The sequence below is a fragment of the Gadus macrocephalus genome, chromosome 8, assembly GCF_031168955.1.
Source record: "Gadus macrocephalus chromosome 8, ASM3116895v1".
NCBI lineage: Eukaryota > Metazoa > Chordata > Actinopteri > Gadiformes > Gadidae > Gadus > Gadus macrocephalus.
The window spans coordinates 18,119,982-18,138,985 of record NC_082389.1 but is presented as its reverse complement, the minus strand read 5'-3'; the positions used below and the strand labels follow the sequence as shown (position 1 = coordinate 18,138,985).

The window sequence follows — 19,004 nt, the reverse complement described above, 5'->3', positions numbered from 1 at the left end:
ACCTACTAATCAGTCCCTACTACATACACTAACCCTATTACTAACACTCACCATGTTACTAAGATCAACCCTAAAACTAACCCGAACCCTATTACTAACACTAACCCTGTTGCTAAAATCAACCCTTACACTAGCCCTAACCCTATTACGTAAGCTAACCCTATTACTATCCTTTCATATTAATAACACTTACCATATTAGTAACCCAAATACTGAAAGTAATAAAGTCCCTACTATATACACTAACCCTATTATTTGAACACAACTTACAAGTCATTAAGACTTAATGTGTTGAAATAAGTGTTAAATAGCTCTTTCTTTAAACATCACAGATCTGTAATGTTTGGTCAGAAAGACAGACAGACATATTGATACATAGATAGATACATGATAGATAGATAGTTAGAGAGATAGAGCCCACTCCTGCCATGTGTAAACATTGTGTCCGGCGGTCTGAAGTTATGACTCCGAATGTAAACAGGCCTTTGCTGGAAGGGCATGAACATAAATGTCACTTTAAAAGACATTAGGAATTTAACAACCTCCTGTGAGTTAAACTCACTTTAACAAGTCAAAGCGGCTCAAATACTACAACCCGATAACTATTGCCATGAATAGTGATTTATTTATTTTGGGAGGTTTTTAAGGATTTTCTGGGGGTTGGCTGTTGATATCACAGCAGGACGTGGCTAAAGCTCTTTCCCAATGCGGGCTTGTTGTTCAGGGGCTCATTCAGCTCTAAGCCCACACTAGGCTGGTGGTCTGGATCCCAGGAGCACAGGTATGTTCACTAGTGAGTCTTCAACTGTCTAACTATGAGTGATAAACAGAAGTTAACGTTGGGCTTAACATAGGTTTCACTTCATTTACTCTAATTAGATTACATATTTCGAGGTATATCAACAAGAATGGTTCTTTGTGTCCTTATAATCAAAGGTAAAATCTGGAGGCATTTTGAAACTGTATTTATTACCAGATTAAGTTTACAGTAACTGTAAAGATGTAAAACAGTAACAAAAAGAAGATGAATGTGTAAATTCATCAGGCCTAAATCCACAGTACCTCTTTATGGGTGATCATCAGTAGGTCATACGCTAGTCAGCAAGTGGCTCAGATAGAAATGCAAGTGATTGAAGTATATTTTCCTTAGTGCTGAACACCATCGTCATTCTGCTGTTGAAGACTTTGCTTAAGTTCCTCAAACATGGAGCTCTTCCCCTTCCCACTTGTCCACTCAAACAACAAGAATCAATCAGTCAACATGTGAACAAACCCAGACCTTCTTGCTCCTACAACTAAAAGAGTTGAACAAGCCCACCAGATTGTTTAGGCACATCAATTATTCTAAAATGATCATTATTTATTTGTCACATTCAAACCAGACTTTGTCTTTATGATCTATTTAGTAACAAGTGCTTACTATTAAAACATTATATGATAGTTTATTTGTAACCTGACTGGCCCCTCATCCTATTGATCTGGTTCTTTCCACAGTGAAGATGAGCAGACACATAGGCATCGCACTGTGTCTGATGCTGCTCTCCTCTCAGACGCCAACAGCCGGCGCAGATCTCCCACGCCACTGTCCAATCAACTGCCTGTGCTTCTCGGCCAATCGGGTGCTCTGCTCCGACCCTCAGATGTCTTCGCTACCCAGGATCCTCTCAGGGGAAGTCCAAGAGGTCATCGTCATGACGACGCCCCTCATGTACCTCTTTGCCAACACCTTTCAAGGAAGTCCCCAGCTGGCCAAGCTGGTGTTCCTGAACAACGGCATACGGGACATCCACGCCAAGGCCTTCGATAACCTGACTCGGCTAGAGGAGCTGGACCTCAGCGGGAACCCGTGGTTGGAACAGCTGCTCCAGGGAACCTTCTCCAAGCAGGGCAACCTCACCAAGCTACAGCTCAACTTCAACAGGCTCAAAATTCTGCTCCCGGACACCTTCAGCTCGCTGAGGAGCCTGGAGACTCTGGAGTTGAGGGGCAACCTCATAGCCACCCTGCCCGGGTCTCTCTTTCGCAGCATGCAGCGTCTCATTTTCCTAGACTTGTCCCGCAATTGGCTGGAAGAAGTAAAGCGGGAAGATCTGGAAGCTTTGACTGAGCTCAGAACCCTCAAGCTGAACTACAACCTTCTTAGCTGTCTCTCAGTGGATACATTCCGCAATGTGTCTCAATTGAAGGAGCTTCACCTAGAAGGGAACAGTTTAGCTGAGCTTCCTCGTGACGTCTTCTCGGTTCTCACCAAGTTAGAGGTGCTGAACCTCAGAGGAAACTTTCTCTCCAACTTCAGCTCAGACGTGTTTGGCAGCTTTCCCTCACGCCTGAAGGAGCTGTCGCTTAAGGGCAACGAGTTGATTGAGCTCTCCGGCTCTTGTTTCTATGGACTGACCTCCCTGACCTGCCTCACCTTGTCTAACAACCAGCTCTCCCAGCTTCCATCGGACCTGTTCCAGAACCTCACAAGCCTGGAGAACCTGGACCTCTCCGAAAACCACCTGGACTCGCTTCCGGAGGAGATCTTTAGCGACCTCCAAAGCGTCAAGGTGATCCAGCTGCAAAAGAACAACCTGACTGAGTTGGCGGCCAAGCTGTTCGCGGACCTGCCGACGCTGCGACAGCTGCACCTGTCAGACAACCGGCTCCAGACCCTCGCCCCGGGCCTCTTCACATCGCTCCACTCCCAACCCGTGGTCAGACTGCATGGCAATCCCTGGCAGTGCGACTGCCATGTGTCCTATCTGCACGACTGGATGCTCAACCACAGCCTGGACCCGGAGGAGCAGGACAAGGTGCGCTGCGGGGGCCCTGGGCCTCTGAGGGGCCGGACTATAGCCTCCGTCGACAAGGAGCGTCTGGTGTGCCGTCTGCCCGAGAACAGGCTTATGGCGGATCCAGAGAATTGCGCTTTGCGTGCCTTCAACGGCACCGTTGTGGTAAACTGCAAGGTGGACCGGTGTTCTCCCCTTAGGGTGAAGGTACAGTTTGAGGCGCAGGATGGGACGGTGTATGAGAATGTGTTGCAGAGGCACTGGCAAGGGAATAAACAATGCAACAACAATACAATATACAATAAGACGGAGACACCCTAGAAGTATTTCCTTTTCTCTGCACATTTTCATCATTGGTACGATGAAGCAAAATGTATCTGCTCCACGTGGATTTGGTCTATTCTCCTGCCAAACCCTGTGGCCCTGTGCTCATATTCAATATGTCAAATGAACCTTTACCTCAACAACTGACAGCCAGGAGATTATCAGTCTGTTTCTGGACACAGTTGGAAGATAAGAAAGGGTGGATGACCCCTTTTTCCATAAGGTTTAAGGTTCACTCTGCTATGTTGATATAGACCAGGACCTTCAGTAAAGGTTAATGATTTACTGGAGCGTGGGCTGCAGTTAGGTGTGTTTCCACTAGATGCCTCTGGTTCTCTGTTGGTGTTCAGTGTTATGTCTGCCATCAGTCCACTCTCAACAAAGAAGGACTATTTCATTTTTCTACTCTGAATATTAAAGAGGCCCTCAGCAAAAGTCGAATGCATCTCGTTTCATTGGTTTCATGTTATTATTTCATAAAGTTGTATTCAAGGGGTTAGTGGCAACATCAATCCATCTTAAATTGAGTTTGAATAAATTATTTTAAATCACATATATTTTGTGATGAAATTGTGGGATGGCAGCGATAATATAAAATAGAATAGAATAGAATAGAAGAATACAAAAGGTAAATAGGGGGGTGGGGGTGGGGGTTACAAAAGGGGACACGTCTCTTTCACTGAGGCTCCTTAACATCGATGGAGACAAACAGGGACAACCAAAGGGGACTCCTCTTCACACCCCAGTGCCCCTGAATACCCACGGGGCGGAGAGAGAGACCTGGCAGAGCGGCAGGGTGAGGAGGGAAGGCTGGACACAGAGAGCCTCACAGATGGCAACACCTGAATGCCGCACTCTGACCCCACAGTTTATAAGGGTCAGAGGTCAGCCTCCTCCCTCCCTGGTCCGAACTGAATGACATAACAATTCCCACAACAACAGAAAAGTAGTAGTGGGGCTCCTTCTAAAGGCTGGAGGGGCTGGTGTTATGTGGCAGCTAATCCTCACTTGAGTGAGACTATGGGCTGACCGGAGCACCTCGAGTGGAGAGACACGGCCATGGCTCTGCGCCGGACACTAATGAGCACAGAACGCACGGCGATGGTGGATTCTGGATCTCTACTCAGGCCGGCTTTTAGACGCAGAAACCGAAAAACATAAATAAGAAAATTATTTTTACATTTGCTGTCAAATTGAAAATGTTTGGATTGAATTGGATGGAATTGGATTATAATGTATGTATATATATAAGATATATATATATATATATATATATATATATATATATATATATATATATATATATATATATATATATATGTATATATATATATATATATATATATATATATATATGTATATATATAAGCAGTTCACATGTATATTATTCTCTATTCATATTTAGAATTATATTCTACCTAATGCACCAGTATTGGAAAATCGAATTAAAGACAAGTTGATTTCAAACACACTTCAATATCCAGGGACAATAATGAGTTTCGCCAACTCATGCCGCAATATATTCATAATAATTGTGACGTAGCAATTTCTCAATGTGTGTTCTCATCTGACGATAAGAACAGACATGATACCAGAATTAAACATTCCTGGCAATTTGCTCAAATAACGTATTCTCTTTTTATCCTCTCATCTCTTCGTGGTTCCTGCTTCATCCTGGCCCTCTCTGTTCCTTCACTTAGCGTGTGTCAATCTGTCACATATCCATCACTGCCACGCACTCCTCGGATAGGCCCAGCATGGGGCCATGGGAGCAGCAGGCAGCGGGCTGGGACCAGGTCTCCCCACCCCCTCCTCCACCCAGTTGGATCCCATCACTCCATCTCACTTAGCGGACAGTAATGGCACTGGCAACCGTACCTCTCCAAACACCCCCTTGCACTCCTACGATGGAGAGGGTTCAGTGAGGGGGGGGGGGGGGGTCCGGGCATTATCTAGGGCCGGCCACAGACAATGGCACAGAGGAACACAAAGGTAGTGGAGATGATGTTGGTGATGGAGGCGGGGGGGGGGGGGGGGTGGGGGGGGTGATCAGTCCTGGGGTTCCCACAGAGTTGAGGAGAGACAGTGAGATTGGAGAGGATGAGGGCGGGGGTGGGGGGGTTCAAGGGACAAAGGTCAAGGGTCATTTAGGACGTTCTGTCCATAGTTAGTTGAGGTTTGTATTTTTCTCCATAAATGCAAAGAGAAGAGTGCCATCAGGCTGTGGTACAAAACCAATAATGTGGAAAATGATCTGGGAAGTAATCATAGGAGTAATCGATGGTCTAAACAGCATTCGTTGATATTGCCCTTGCTGCGTTCCTTTGTCTTAAACCGATTGTGCAGCTCCAGTGAGACGTGGATGGCAGCTAACACAGGATCCTATTCTCTCAAAGGTGTCTATTAGATCCCTTTCAGCTGAGGGGCCGGGACACATGCTCCACCATGCAGGGTCCGCACGCCTCCCCAACACAAACAGGGTATTTTGCTCCAGAACAAAACCGGAGCAAAATGCTTGCAAACAAGGGCTCTGTTTTTATTCCCCCAACACACAAACGCAGACCCCCGGGTAACCCCCCCAGCCCCCCCACCCACCCCGCTCCCCCCAGGGGAGGGCCTTAATTGGTGCTGCTGGACAAATTAAGAACAGTTGACCTGATGTGGGTGTTAAGTGCATCGCGCAAATAGAGGTAATCTTGCTCTGGGGCTGAGATTTGTCCAGTCTCCTCAGCCAATGCAGAACAACAAGGGCCAATAAGCTCCTTATCATCATAATACAATTATTGGGCCCAAAGCAGCGTCTGCGGGGGCCCGGGGCCCCCGGGTCGTAAATAGTGATCCTGGTTTTGTTGTCCTCCCAGATGGGCTCCTAGAAGGCCTCAGAGGCAGGAGAAGAAGGCCTCATTGTCGTCGTCCTTGCTGTTCCAGCAAGGAGAGGGGGGGTTTTGTGAGAAGCTTAGCATTCTGTTGTTTGGATAAAAGAAAGGGAAGGCTGAACATGTTCTTCCACACTTCAACATTGAGGGCCCACTATAGTTTGAATTATTGGAGGAGGGCTTGTTCAACGTTGGACCAATCCTACAGGTCGGTGGCTCGAGCAGCAGTGTCATGTGAAGCCTTATCACAAAAGCCAAGAGCCTCTTTCAAAGAGAAACTTAGCTTAACGTTCACAGATATTGGAAGCTAAACATCTTTAGAAAATGCAAAACAACACAACAAATATTGACACATATACTTTTTCACAAGGCGAACATCATTGTAATAACTGAGCGGTTGCATATTATCTGTGCTACAAGCTGTTGTGAACTATACAACTGATAACTAATAATTCATTAATTCTAATGGACCTCTTCAGTCTTCAACACAAGGTGTTGGGAGCATGTGGTCATAATGAGACCCCTCTCGAGCTGAACCTCCTTTGAAGCTCCCCACATTAAGGCCCTGATGTAGTGCTGTGCTTGCGGCACACAGGTCAACAGAGATAAATTTTAGTTTTTATAATGTTTTCCTGCTGTCTTGCTGCCACTATATACCCCTCCGGAAATGACACTATAGAGCATCTAGATTGCCTCTTCAAAACAAGCCCTTAAATCAAAAGGCATGAATTGGAAATCACCTCTCTCACACTTATTCTTAGGCTCTCACTCTCTCTCTCTCTCTCTCTCTCTCCCCCCTCTCTCTCTCTCTCTCTCTCTCTCTCCCCCCCTCTCTCTCTCTCTCTCTCCCCCCCTCTCTCTCTCTCTCTCTCTCTCTCTCTCTCTCTCTCTCCCCCCCTCTCTCTCTCTCTTTCTCTGACCGCCAAGTGACAATGTGCCTGTCTCAACTGTTTACCGAAAAAACACCAACAACAACAACAACATAACAGGCCGTGAGTAAACAAAAGCTGAGGGGCCGGGCCCCCCGTCAGCGACAGCAGGAAGGGGGTTTCCGGTGGGTGTCAGAGGGGAGTGTGGCCCCCTCAGCGGTGGTCGTGCCTGAGGTGTCAAACGTCTTTGTGGGGTAAAGGGACATCCATCAGAGGCCACACAGAAGAGGGATTTACCATTTCCGTGTTGTCCATTTCCTCTGGTGTAACGATGGGAACAAACGCACATGACTGTGGCGTGGACGGGGGAAGTGAGCTGCTAAGAGGCTCTGGGAATGACGAACGCATGGGACACAACAGAAAGTGGGGTAGATGGGGGTGGGGTACTCACTGCTAACACGATACTTACATATTTCCTCCAGAATGATCCCCTGCGGTGGAGGTGGCTCTGTCTCAGGCCTCTTCACGTGCACCATTGTTGCGCCATACCGCGCTGGAGAGATATCAGCAGCAGGAGAGGACGGCTGCAGCCTGCTCTGCCCCTCACAGCCCCCCGCCCAGAGGACCAGGGCAGGGGGCTCCAGAGCTCTGCCATAAGCCTTTATGCCGGGACCTTTGGAAAGGGCTTAACAATAAGCCCTTACCACTTTTTTTGACTATGGTGAAAGTGACAGAGCAACCCCCCTCCATCCCCTGAACCATTAAACCTCTTCCTGGATAAACAAGGAGAAGGGCTTTTATAGAGATGGAGAGCGCCACAATGAGGGCGGCCATTGAACCATCGAGGGGCCGGCTTTTGTTTTTTGTACTGCGGAGGAGCTTCTCAAAGGCTCTACTTTGTCTTTTAGCACTTATCACTGCCTCTCTCTCAGGCTCTCCCTCTCTATGTCTCTCTCTCTTTCTCCCCTCTTATCACTGGTAGACTCGGTCTCTCTCTCGGTCTCTCTCTCTCTCTCTCTCTCTCTCTCTCTCTCTCTCTCTCTCTCTCTCTCTCTCTCTCTCTCTCTCTCTCTCTCTCTCTCTCTCTCTCTCTTTCTCTCTCTCTCTCCCTCTCTGTCTCTATCTCTCTCTCTCCCTCATCACTGTTAGACTTGGTCTCTCTCTCTCTCCAGCACCAAAACAGAGATGAGAGTTAATGGACTGGATCCTTCGCACAAAGGGAAACGTTTGATATATCTTATCTTGTATAGATAGCTAGAGTTCTACAGATTCATGTCTTGAAAATTATTTCCGTCTTTCAATTGCACAATTCTCTCTGAACATTCATTCAGTCATCCAAAACAACGTGCTGCTTGATTGATTCACTCAGACGAAAGAGAAAACGAGTTCCATTGAAGCCATGGACCCCTTTTCAGCTCCTTGAAAGGGAAGTGATTTATCTTAGCAGTAATTAAAATCATATTTAACAGAGGGAGGGGGGGCCTCAACGCTGAACAACTGAACCACAACAGACAACAACAACAACTTCCTACACACAACACTGATGGAATGTGCGTTGCCATTGAGCTCGTCGGGCGCCAAAGTTTGATGGTATCAAAAGCAGTGTTGCCAGATTGGGCCCGATTTTTCCCGCCCATATGGCGACCCTGGCTGCAGCCTGCTACAGCCAAAGTCTGGACCAATCTGGCAACCCTGATCAAAAGGCGGCCCCTGGAGGCCCTCAGACGGCCAGGCAGGTCTGTGCAGCGGGCCCCAGGTTCAGAGCAGCGTGCTGCGGCCCCACGGAGCGGCCTTGCGTCGCAGAGCTTGAATAAGGGGCACCTGTGACCTCTGACCCCCAACCCCTGTGGCTTGCTGCGGGACGGCCGGGCTCGACGCACGCACACAACGGAATGCACACAGACACACAACCTCACACTGGGCAGCCACACACACCGTACACATGTGCTGGGACAGTCACACCCAACACGCACTTCCCTTGGGAAACACACACTTCCCGGGAGAGAGGGGCAAGTTGAATGGAGCAAATCCTGTCAAAGGACATATTCCAATTGGTCTGGAGTATGGCGGATTTATAATCGAAAAAAAATTATAGATCTATATATATATATATATATATATATATGTGCGTTTGTGTGTGTGTGTGTGTGGTCTATGGTATGCTAACGTCTGTTGCTATGCATTGAGCTTGGAGGGTTCGTCTAATAGAACTCTAATACATCATTCCCTGTGTTACCAGTCAAACTACTGGGAGTGCTGAGACGTGATGGGAGATAATGCATCTAGGTTAATGGTGGCAACAATCAACTCAGAGGTTAAACCATCAATTAACCTATTCGACAATTCACGATGGATAAGTCTATGTCGATATTCACAAATGTGGTGGGGGCAGTTGACCAAATTATTCAAAAGCTATTTTATTTCATTTCTTAACAGTGAAAATATCAGAGAGCATTTTAAAGAGCTATTGTGGAAACAGTACAAAAATGGCTGGCTCTCAATGCAAAGATTTAGAACATGAATGTGTGACAACATAATGTGTATAAACATCTGAAAAATCATTTACAAATTCATTTACAAAACTTACAAAAGGTCTCTTCGTAATTGTCCTTCCAAAAATATTAATGTCGTCTGTTAGTCTTTCACCAAGGCCTCCACACAGAGTCTGCCGTCCCAGGATGATGCTCAACAGGTGACGTCGCCGCCGCATGGGCGGGTCGGCAGTTTGGCGCGCTCAACGGCGCGAGGGCCGCGTTGGAGATGAGAAACGCGAACTGGCCGTCCGCCGCAGGCACGACCTGAAATCCACCGCACAGCTTCACCGCATCGGCGCAACTTAAGTTCATCGCAGACACACTTTTACACGGAATCCCATTCATCTGCTGTGGTACCGTGGTCCCTGGTAGCTGCAGCACAGTCTGTCCGAGGAGGCCGAGTGCTGACGCGGGGTGCGGCGGGGAGACGGCGCCCTGGCCGCCGCGCGGAGCGGGGAAGTTCACGGCGTTGATCTGCGACACGCAGGCGGCCAGGTGGCCGAGGAGGTGCGTGCGCACATCCGCGCTCACTCCCTCGCAGGTGGACAGGAAGCGCGTGACCTCCCCCACGCACTCGCTGAAGCCGGCCCGGTACTTCCCCAGGGAGGACGAGTCCGCGTTCACAGCCGCTGCAGAGGAGACGACGGATGTTAAATCACTAAGCCCAACACACACACCGGCGCCGAAGCGGCGCGTCAAAAAGAACGCCCCCATTATTTCCGACATACTAGCCCACACGCGCGCCGGCTAGACGCGCGCCAGTATGAGCGCCCGGCGGTGCGCCGCCCCACTAGGCTTCACGCCGCCCCACTAGGCTTCACGCCGCTGTTCTATCCCCTAGCCTCGCCGCCCCTGAAAAAGCGCCTTTTTAAAGCTGTTTTGTAGGCCTACATCCTGGCTTGATACAATATGGAGATGTTGATGCAGTAGATGAATAATTCCACAATGCGAACAGAATGAGCAATGACTGCAAATAAAGTGACTAAAACGTAAACAAAGTGCCCGACAGTAGGCTACATAAAGTAACTCTGAATTAATGTGACTATCATTGTAATGACAAACAGAGGATCATGGGCATCAGGGCCATGTATTTAGTCATAAAACAACTGGTATAACGAATGGTAGACATACGGACTATGTTTGTTGATCTGCTTCTTTCAAAACATAATCACAACGGTGCTACAGAGCGATGCTTCCTATTGGTGCTAGGGGCGGCATTTGACGTGCGACATTTGACATCACGGAGGCATATCATAAACATTAAAAACAGTTCAGAAGTGGGTCTGAAACAATACATATTTCTCTCATTTCAACTTCTGCTACTTTTTTTTACACTTTTTTTCATCTTAATTACTTTATCTTGTATTGTTGCTGCTATGTGGCTTTTGAGGAACCAAGCCTACTATGTTTACTCTTGTTTACCTGTACAATAAGATGTAATAAAAGTTAATTTCATTCAGATTCTGAGGTCCCATTGGCGTGTTGTGCATTCCCCAGTGACAGTCCCACCTGTGATCTGGAGGTGCTGGAGGCCTCGGAGGTGCTTCACGGTCATCTCCAGGATGTCCGCCTTCTCCAGCTTGGAGTGCCTCGAGCTCTAAGAGTCGAAGAATCACAGGCTACACATTACATTTAATTCTATACACGATTATAAAATCAGGGAAGCGGGATACTGGTACAGTGCCAATCAACCAATCAGATGGCTGATCGTCCTCCTTACGTCTTTCTTGAGCGCGTCCAGGATGAGCGTCTTCAGGTGGCCAAGGCTCTCGTTGATGCGTGCGCGTCTCCTCTTCTCCATGATGGGTTTGGAGGACTTGACATAGAAATGAAAAAAGTGAAGCTCAGTATGTGGCATTGATTGAAACAGCATAGGAGCCTGCTCATTAACCATTGTGTTGTCTAATGGAACCACTTAATGAACACGGGCCCACCTTTCTGCTCTCGGAGAAGGACCGGAGAAGTTTACCGGGTGTTGCGGTGCCGCTCGAGGGAGAAGCAGCGACGGAAGAGGGCGACGATCTCTCCGGAGTATTGGCGGGCATCCTCAGATGTTGTTGTGCGCACGCTTTGAATAACAAAGTTCTTTTCTGTTGCTCCCAAAAAAGTTCATGCATGCATATATCCTGTCACCATATGCCTGGCTCCAGCCGGTATCAACTCCAACTCTGCCCCTGTCTCTGTGCTTACGTTTAGAAATAGCGGTTCTGTTTGGGCTGTCGTCCTAGGTACCCCGAGATATCAGTGTGCTGCTTTAACTCGAGTCCTTATTTATGGGGCGGCCGTCTGCACGCGAATGGCTCGTGTTAAAGTCCGCTGAAAGGCGCGTCTTAAAGCGACCCTCCATCACCTCCTGCCAATGAGCGCGCTGCGCGGTGCTGGGGAAGTGGAGGGCTCGTGCGAGGCGGCCGCTCATTGGCTAATGTCCAGGGTCATTCATTTGCTCGCCGACGAATTGTAAGCATGGCGCTTCAAATAAATATCTCCGAATAGAATGAATTCGTCTCATGAGATTATTCAAAAGTTGGGTGAATAAATATACAACTGCTTTCTTTTTTATGCAAATGCTGCATTGGGCAGGTGGAATGCTTGCTCTTGATGCGGCGTGTGAGAGAGTTAGTGTTTTTGTGTTTCCTCCTCACTGAACGCCTGAACACGATGAGGTCTGAGGAGACCTCCCATGATCTGATCTCCCTGTGGTATCAATCCTCCTGCCACACTCCGGGCAGGACTTCAGCCACACGGAGACCCGAGGACCACTGGCCTTAGATACAAAGGTTTATTTATTTATTTAGAAGTTTATTGAGTAGGGACAAATACATCGAACATTGTTTCATGTAAAATATAAAATAGATGCCATGCATGCAGGTTTCTAGTCAAGGCTAATTTGCAAACCCTGTCCCTGGTTAGGCCTTAACCAAAAGTAGCACTAAAAGTTACTCAAGCAAAGTTAAACACAATACACATGTTAGAATTGGAAAAGCATTAAATACAGGACAAAAATAAGGACAATGATTAATGTGTGTGTGTGTGTGTGTGTGTGTGTGTGTGTGTGTGTGTGTGTGTGTGTGTGTGTGTGTGTGTGTGTGTGTGTGTGTGTGTGTGTGTGTGTGTGTGTGTGTGTGTGTGTGTGTGTGTGTGTTGGAATCAATGTCGTAGAGAAGTATTTAATTGTAAACGTATAGACAAAATCATGCAGACAAAAATCAAAAGCTTGAAACTCACAGAGGCCACAGCTGATAATATAATAGATAATTTGTTGTGGGTCTGGCTTTAAATAACAAGGATGCAAATATGAATACAGTAGGCTTTTAAGTAAGAAATGATGAGTTCATATATTTTTAGAACTGCTTTTTATTGCAGTTGGGCAATATAAACTAGAAAATGGGTTTCAGTCATTTTATAATTGATGACGAGGCCAGGCATTAAATGTCTGGGCTTAACGGACACCTCTCTGTCCCCTGTCTGGGTCTGCGATGGCTCTGCTATGGGTTCATTAGCGGCCCCAGCACCAATCCTCCTTCATAGACCCGTACGGCTCAGGGGCCTCAGAAGGGAAGTGACCCCAGAAGTCTGCAGGTCAGTGGAGTGGCCCTGTCACAGCCCTCTAGGTACGTTTTACATTTTGTATTTAGGGCATTTAGCAGACGCTTTTGCCCAAAGCAATTTACAATAAGTACATTTGTCAGAAGAAAGAGAAACGATATATCGCTGTCGTTATACAGTAAGGATGTTCGTAGAACCAAGTGCCACGCACTAACATTCGCTAGGTTAACCCATTCCCTGTATACAACAAAGATAAGATAAGATGCTGCACAATTATAAGTACCATTATTATTATTCTTCATTATTATTAATATTTATGCATATTTATTTGTGCCAGGACGTACAACGTACACAATAAGTGCTTTGGAGGGGTGAAATGGGGGTGGGTTAAACAGGAGAGCTGTACTGTGTGGTGAGTGAGCTCCTCTTCCAACTCCACTGCTTCAACACAGCCTTGAAGAAGACACTTAACCTATACCTGCTTCAAGGGGTGACGGTTCAACTAGATCACCCCTTAAACCACTAAACCACTGCACAGACCAATGCGGGTAAGATAATTCCCAATCTATCTTTCCCCCATTGTCCCAAACCTTCTCTGTGTGACTTTAAAGACAATATTGATCCTTAATGTTGGACGAGAGCCAGAGTTCAGACATTTGTCTTCTACAGCGTGGCCGGATTGGGACATATTTTCCAGAACAATTTGGGCTGCAGCGTCCTGCACCAGTCGATCCAAATGGAAGCTCAGGGTCAGGGTCAATACAGCGCCTAGTAGACATAAGAGAGAGACGTTAACTTCACGTTAGAACTCCCTCGATCTAAGGACAAATCCATCAATAAGAGGGAAAATATCTGACCCTCGAACCCTCTTTTTACAAAGCCAGTTCCGGTGAGTTCAGATACAGCTAATCAAGGAGAAGGTTAGGCTTCAGACGTCCAAGATCGAACCCTGACCCTTTCAGTTGGGACCCCCTGGCCCCAACACATTGTCCTAGAACTGCAGCAAGGAACATTGGTCCCAGCAGGTTGTCCTTCCTGCTGGCTCCCTGACTCTTCTCCAGGAGGAGAGCAGTGACACCCGTGGTGACACCCGTGGTGACACCCGTGGTGACACCTGTGGTGACACCCGTGGTGACACCCGTGGCGTCACCGCGCCGGTGGCCCCACATCACCCCCGTGTCCCTCCTACCAGACCCAGGGGAGGCGCTGCGAACACGTCTGCTGGGCCAGAGGGGGAGGTGTTGGACGGACGGTGGGAGGGGATCACTTCAACTTCTCATCCAAGCGCCGTCGCTCGCTGCTCCATCCCCTCCCTCTCTCTGAGGGAGGGAGAGGTAGAGGGGAGGGAGGGGATGGGCCAGGGTCTTCCATAGCAACTCCCAGCCCCCGGGCCCACACGCCTTTTGTCCCCCTCCCCAACAGCAGTTTCTGCTCCAGAGGCCTTAGACAAGGGCCCCATTAATTGCGGGCCTGTGTGGAATACACAGGGGACAATGGGCCCGACAGAGTGTCCAGCCCCCAGACAAGGCTGGAAACAAGTGGTACAGGAATGGGCCAGAATGGAATCGTCCGGGCTGATGTCACTGAATACATTTACCTACCTCAGAGCACATTCACTCACCCGCTTTGTTTTATTTTGGACAAAAAAAAAGACGGAGTGTGGAGGAGGGGTATCAATGGTGGGGACGGGGGGGCGGTGGATGTGGTGGAGGCGGGGGTGTCGGGGGGGCGGGGAAGGGGCTGATGGATGAGGAGGATGGGAAATAGCTGGTTGCCGTGGTGATGCGCCGAATCCAAAATATTGGTTGAATTTAGCGGAGGCCGAGATGTAGAAGAAGAAAGGAAGGGGTGGAGGGCGTGCGATTAAAACCGGCGTCGGAGCAGAGATGAGAAGGAGAGGGGAAAAAAAAACAAAGGTTTGTTTTCTGTTGCGTTTTATCCACGCCTGTTTATACGGCAATGAGGCTGAACGGACAAAGGCCGGGGTGGTGGTGGGGGAGAGATTAGTGGACTCATCCAGGCTCATGTTTGTCAACAACAACCTGAGCGGGTTTCAAGTCAGCTTAATTCCGAGTCAGTGGAAGCAAGCGGGAGGGATGCTCTGTACCACCGAGCTAAATGCGGAGGAGACGCAACCATAGCAACCGGTATTTCTCTTTTTAGTTCCTAGGAGCAAAACAACTTGCCATCTGTCACCTATGGCTGCTTTCTTTCTTGAGGAGTCTGCATTTAGACCTTGCACTCAGTGGCAAAGGCAATGAGACTGAAGTCTTATTGACTGGAGTCCCTTTGAAAGGGACCCCAGCCATCATCGCCTTATCCCTCATCAAGTTGAAGAAGAAGGAAAAAAAAAACGGTTTAAGAATTTCTAAAAGAGGCCTCACGTTTAATTTTTAAAACCCAGACATGAAAGTGTTTCTAAACCACATTCAGCAGCCAAAAGTCTTTAAAGGCCTCGTTAACATGTAGATTATATGCATTTGGGTGTATTGTCAAAGTATCTAAGTGTATTTACATGTTAATATGCTCAGGGATACCCTGGTCCTGAAAAGGTAGCGGGGGGAGGCGGGTGAGCTGGCCGAGCTGTGAAGTCTGTCCCTGTGCACCATGGGAATGTAGTTTCTTTGTGCCATCGGGGTTCAAACGCATTCCATTTAGGCCATGGATATTACCAGACACAACAACCTGTAGATTTAGGGGAGTTTAAACCTGAAGTTTTGTGAAGGGTTCGGATAATCATGAATAAAAATGAATGTGTTCAATGAATATACACCAAATAAATATATTATTCAGTTGATGCGATATATTTAAATTTTGGATTAAGCCCTGAACACAATGCACTGGTTTCTGTTCTCCCCTGTATATTGTTGTCCAGCCCAGTCCTCAGAAGACCTCTTGAGGTGGCCCAGCGTGCGCGGCTTATCTCCCACCATATATCCCAGTCCATATCCACGAGTGTGTTTGCCCTGGGATTTATGAATGTGAAGATGGCCCATTATCGCCACTCAAGATGCCTCACCAGACCACCGTTTTGGCCACTCTAGCGCGTGAAAGCAGCCCGGGAGATGGCCTTTCAGCACTCAAGGAGCTCTGGCTGCGTTCCCTTCACTCAGGAGATCAGCCTCCCTCGGGAGCCCGTCCCTGCTCTTTTCTGGGTGGTGTCCTGAGGGATGGCCGCTCCTTGTCCCGGGGGGCCTGCCTCCTTCACCTGCCGGCTTAGCCGCTCATCACTTATGCACATAATCCCTGGTCAGGGCATGCGATGCACCAGTCGGGGCCCCGGAAAGCCTTCGCACATGCTTGCTGGGTGGCTCCTGGGTGGCCATGGCAACGCTCATCTTCTCATGACAGTTACTGCTTAGGCCTCAGCTGTGGCCCTAAGTCTCTCTCTCTCTCTCTCTCTCTCCTCTCTCTCTCTCTCTCTCTCTCTCTCTCTCTCTCTCTCTCTCTCTCTCTCTCTCTCTCTCTCTCTCTCTCTCTCTCTCTCTCTCTCCCCCTCTCCCTCTCTCCCACCTCTCTCTCTCTCCGTCTCTCTCTCTCTCTCTCTCTCTCTCTCTCTCTCTCTCTCTCTCTCTCTCTCTCTCGGGGACGTCATTTTCTGTCTCCCAAAAGACACCAGCGTTTGTTTCTCTATCTATAGGACCCTCTCTCTCTCCCTCTTGTTCCTTCTCTCCCAGGCGGTTCCCATGCCTCCCTCCCCTGAACCAAGAGCCTCCCCCCGCAGTCCTCCCACCGGGCCACGGGGCCTGGGGCCCGACCAGCCTCCAGTCACACGGACCGCACCGTCATCACACTCAGATCCCCGGATTAAACCCATCATATCTGAGAGCGTTGCGGAGGAGACGGGGGAGACGCAGGAGAAACCAAGGCCCTGACCTTATTGTGAGTCGGCGCTGTAAACTAAGATTGTGAGATACACTTGCAACCGTCCATTCAGCGCGGTCACTCTAGGCCTCTAAGTGCAGATCGTCTTACCCCCCCGCCACCACCACCACCGCCAACCCCCCAGCCTCCCATTTGTTTAAGGCAGGGATGTGGGTCTTACAGGGTGGGGGTGGGTCAGAGCACGGGAGTGTGGGGTCCCTGTGGGAGAAGAAGGAAGACAAGCCCGCGGCGTTGTGTAGCAGCCACACTAACAAGTGTCACAGTGATATGAGGCGGTGCCCCCCCCCCCCCTCCCCTCCTGCTCCCCCACCCCCCTATGTGAACCTCCATGTGGGAGGCGGCCCCGTCCCGGCCCCTGCCACCTCCGCACAAGGCCCTCCATTGACTTCTAACCTGTCGAGGGACCACCGCGGACAAAGAGCGGCGGGGCGGGGCCTGTCCCTACGACAAGCCTGTGAACAAATGCTAACACGGCTGCAACTGTCCTCCCCCTGAATCACTGGATTTATTGACCAACCACAGCGCCCATTCAGGCGGCTGGGAGACGCCATAAAGGGGGGGGGGGGGGGGGGGGGGAGAAGAAGAAGAAGAAGGGACAGGGATGCCATAAAGGGGTGGAGGACGGAGATGAGCTGAGGGGACAGGAGAAGGACGAGGAGGCGGAGGAGGCGGAGGAGCGCTGGCTTTGTGTCCGTCTGCCGCTCCCAGACCCCAGCAGGCCGTCCAGCAGACATGGCCTCCTTTGTGTCGGCCGTAGAATGAGGCGGACCGCAAGTGAGCATCAGGTCGGCCTGCGGTTCAGACTATCAATTACCGGTGGCCCCCGGTGGTACGAGTGGCCCCCGGCATTGCTCACCTCTGTAGGAGAGGGGTATGTGACTTTTAGGTGCTGTGGATGCGTGTGTATGTGTGTGTGTGTGTGTGTGTGTGTACATTTAGGGTTCTGTGTGTCTGTCTGTGTGAGTGTGTCAGTGTGTGTGTACATGTGTGTATGGCTGTGCGCGTGTGTGTGTGTGTGTGTGTGTGTGCGTGCGTGTGCTCAGAGGTTACGTACACACTGGATGTAGCCTATATATACTTTGGGCTATGCGTAATTGGGACTAATTTAGACGTAATATAAGGTGAATGATTCGATTTGATTTGATGGGATTCAGCAGAAGCTATAGGTCTCTTGACCGGGATGCCTACAGGTCAAGCTGCGGACCATGCGACCCTCCCGTAGGTTCCAGGGAGCCTGGGAGTGGGCCGGTTCTTGCTACATGTCACACCGACTGATCGCCGTGACGCCGCGCTCGGCCTCCCTGGTGTGTGTGCGCCTGGTGTGTGTGCGCAGGACCTCAGGGCTTAGCGGGATCTCCGTCGCGGTAAGGCTAAGGCAACGCAAACAGAATGTGTCCACCGACACAAACATTGAAAACACCACTCTAACAAAAACGTATCGAAGTGTAAAAGAAATCTGGGAGGCGAGGGGGGGGGGGGGGAGTCTGAGCACAAGCTTGATAGAAGGCCTCGTGGCAACGCGGCCCACTGTGAGAAATAAAGGCTGTGTGCTTTGGCCTCTTCAGGTCCCCCCCCCAGCAGCGGCCCATCTGTTCCACGGCTGCTCCAAAGCAATGCAGCGCAGCACACACAAGCCCCCGCATCGCTTTGTCCAGGGGGGCAACGCTATCCTGCAGACGACATCGCAAACACGCCCGGGCCTTGTGCACGATCTGCCGCCGCTGCCGCGCGCGCGTTTGCCCAAAAGATGATCCGCAGAGAGAGAGGAGGAAGACATGAGCACATGAATTCATGACTCCTCCTCATCCTCATCATGAATATTCCCAAACAAGCCTCTTCCCAGATTTGCGGGAGATCCCTTTCACTGGCGCTGCTTAGGAGTTCGGACCCCCTTTCCCCCCCTCATTCAAAGCGCCCCCCCCCCCCCCCCCCCCCCCCCCCATGCCCCCCACCTCTAAATCCACCCATTCACTGGGCCGTATAGTCCCTGATCTCCACATGAAATGATACCCCTCTTTCTCCTCCACTCTGGTGGCTTTAGGCGCCCATATGCCAGCCAGCGCGGCGCCCATAACTGATCAGGGAGACGTGGCTGAACAAGTGCGGCCAAGGTCAGCTCCCCCCATGAAGTGGGCAAGGGTGGCTTAATATACGCAGTTATAATATGGGGGCATGTGCTGTGGGAGGCTGGTGTTG

General features: G+C 49.5%; 2 protein-coding genes across 3 annotated transcripts; one reads left to right on the top strand and one right to left on the bottom strand.

Annotated features, from left to right (window-relative positions):
- Nucleotides 1-502: 502 nt before the first annotated feature.
- Nucleotides 503-3,539, top strand: zgc:153913 (carboxypeptidase N subunit 2). Of its 2 annotated transcripts, none has more exons than XM_060059699.1 (2): nucleotides 503-793; nucleotides 1,495-3,539. In XM_060059699.1, exons 1-2 carry the CDS (start codon nucleotides 784-786, stop codon nucleotides 3,093-3,095), a joined length of 1,611 nt encoding a protein of 536 aa, XP_059915682.1. In that variant the 5' UTR covers nucleotides 503-783; the 3' UTR covers nucleotides 3,096-3,539. The 2 variants fall into 2 exon arrangements, with proteins under 2 accessions (XP_059915682.1, XP_059915683.1); XM_060059700.1 differs by having other exon boundaries at nucleotides 504-781.
- A 5,705-nt stretch (nucleotides 3,540-9,244) lies between these two features.
- On the bottom strand, nucleotides 9,245-11,712 carry LOC132463480 (transcription factor HES-1-B-like). The gene is made up of 4 exons (XM_060059698.1): nucleotides 11,312-11,712; nucleotides 11,098-11,193; nucleotides 10,887-10,974; nucleotides 9,245-10,006 (listed from the first exon to the last, which is right to left on the bottom strand). Exons 1-4 carry the CDS (start codon nucleotides 11,492-11,494, stop codon nucleotides 9,486-9,488), a joined length of 888 nt encoding a protein of 295 aa, XP_059915681.1. The 5' UTR covers nucleotides 11,495-11,712; the 3' UTR covers nucleotides 9,245-9,485.
- Between the last annotated feature and the right edge of the window lie 7,292 nt (nucleotides 11,713-19,004).

Bases quoted from the DNA above. Each gene is read 5' to 3' on its own strand.
- LOC132463480 (XM_060059698.1), bottom strand. From the start codon at position 11,494: ATGCATGAACTTTTTTGGGAGCAACAGAAAAGAACTTTGTTATTCAAA. The intron at 10,975-11,097 runs GTAAGGAGGACG...TTCGACTCTTAG, and splicing joins TGGACGCGCTCAAGAAAGAC to AGCTCGAGGCACTCCAAGCT. The intron at 10,007-10,886 runs GTGGGACTGTCA...TCTCCTCTGCAG, and splicing joins CCAGCACCTCCAGATCACAG to CGGCTGTGAACGCGGACTCG.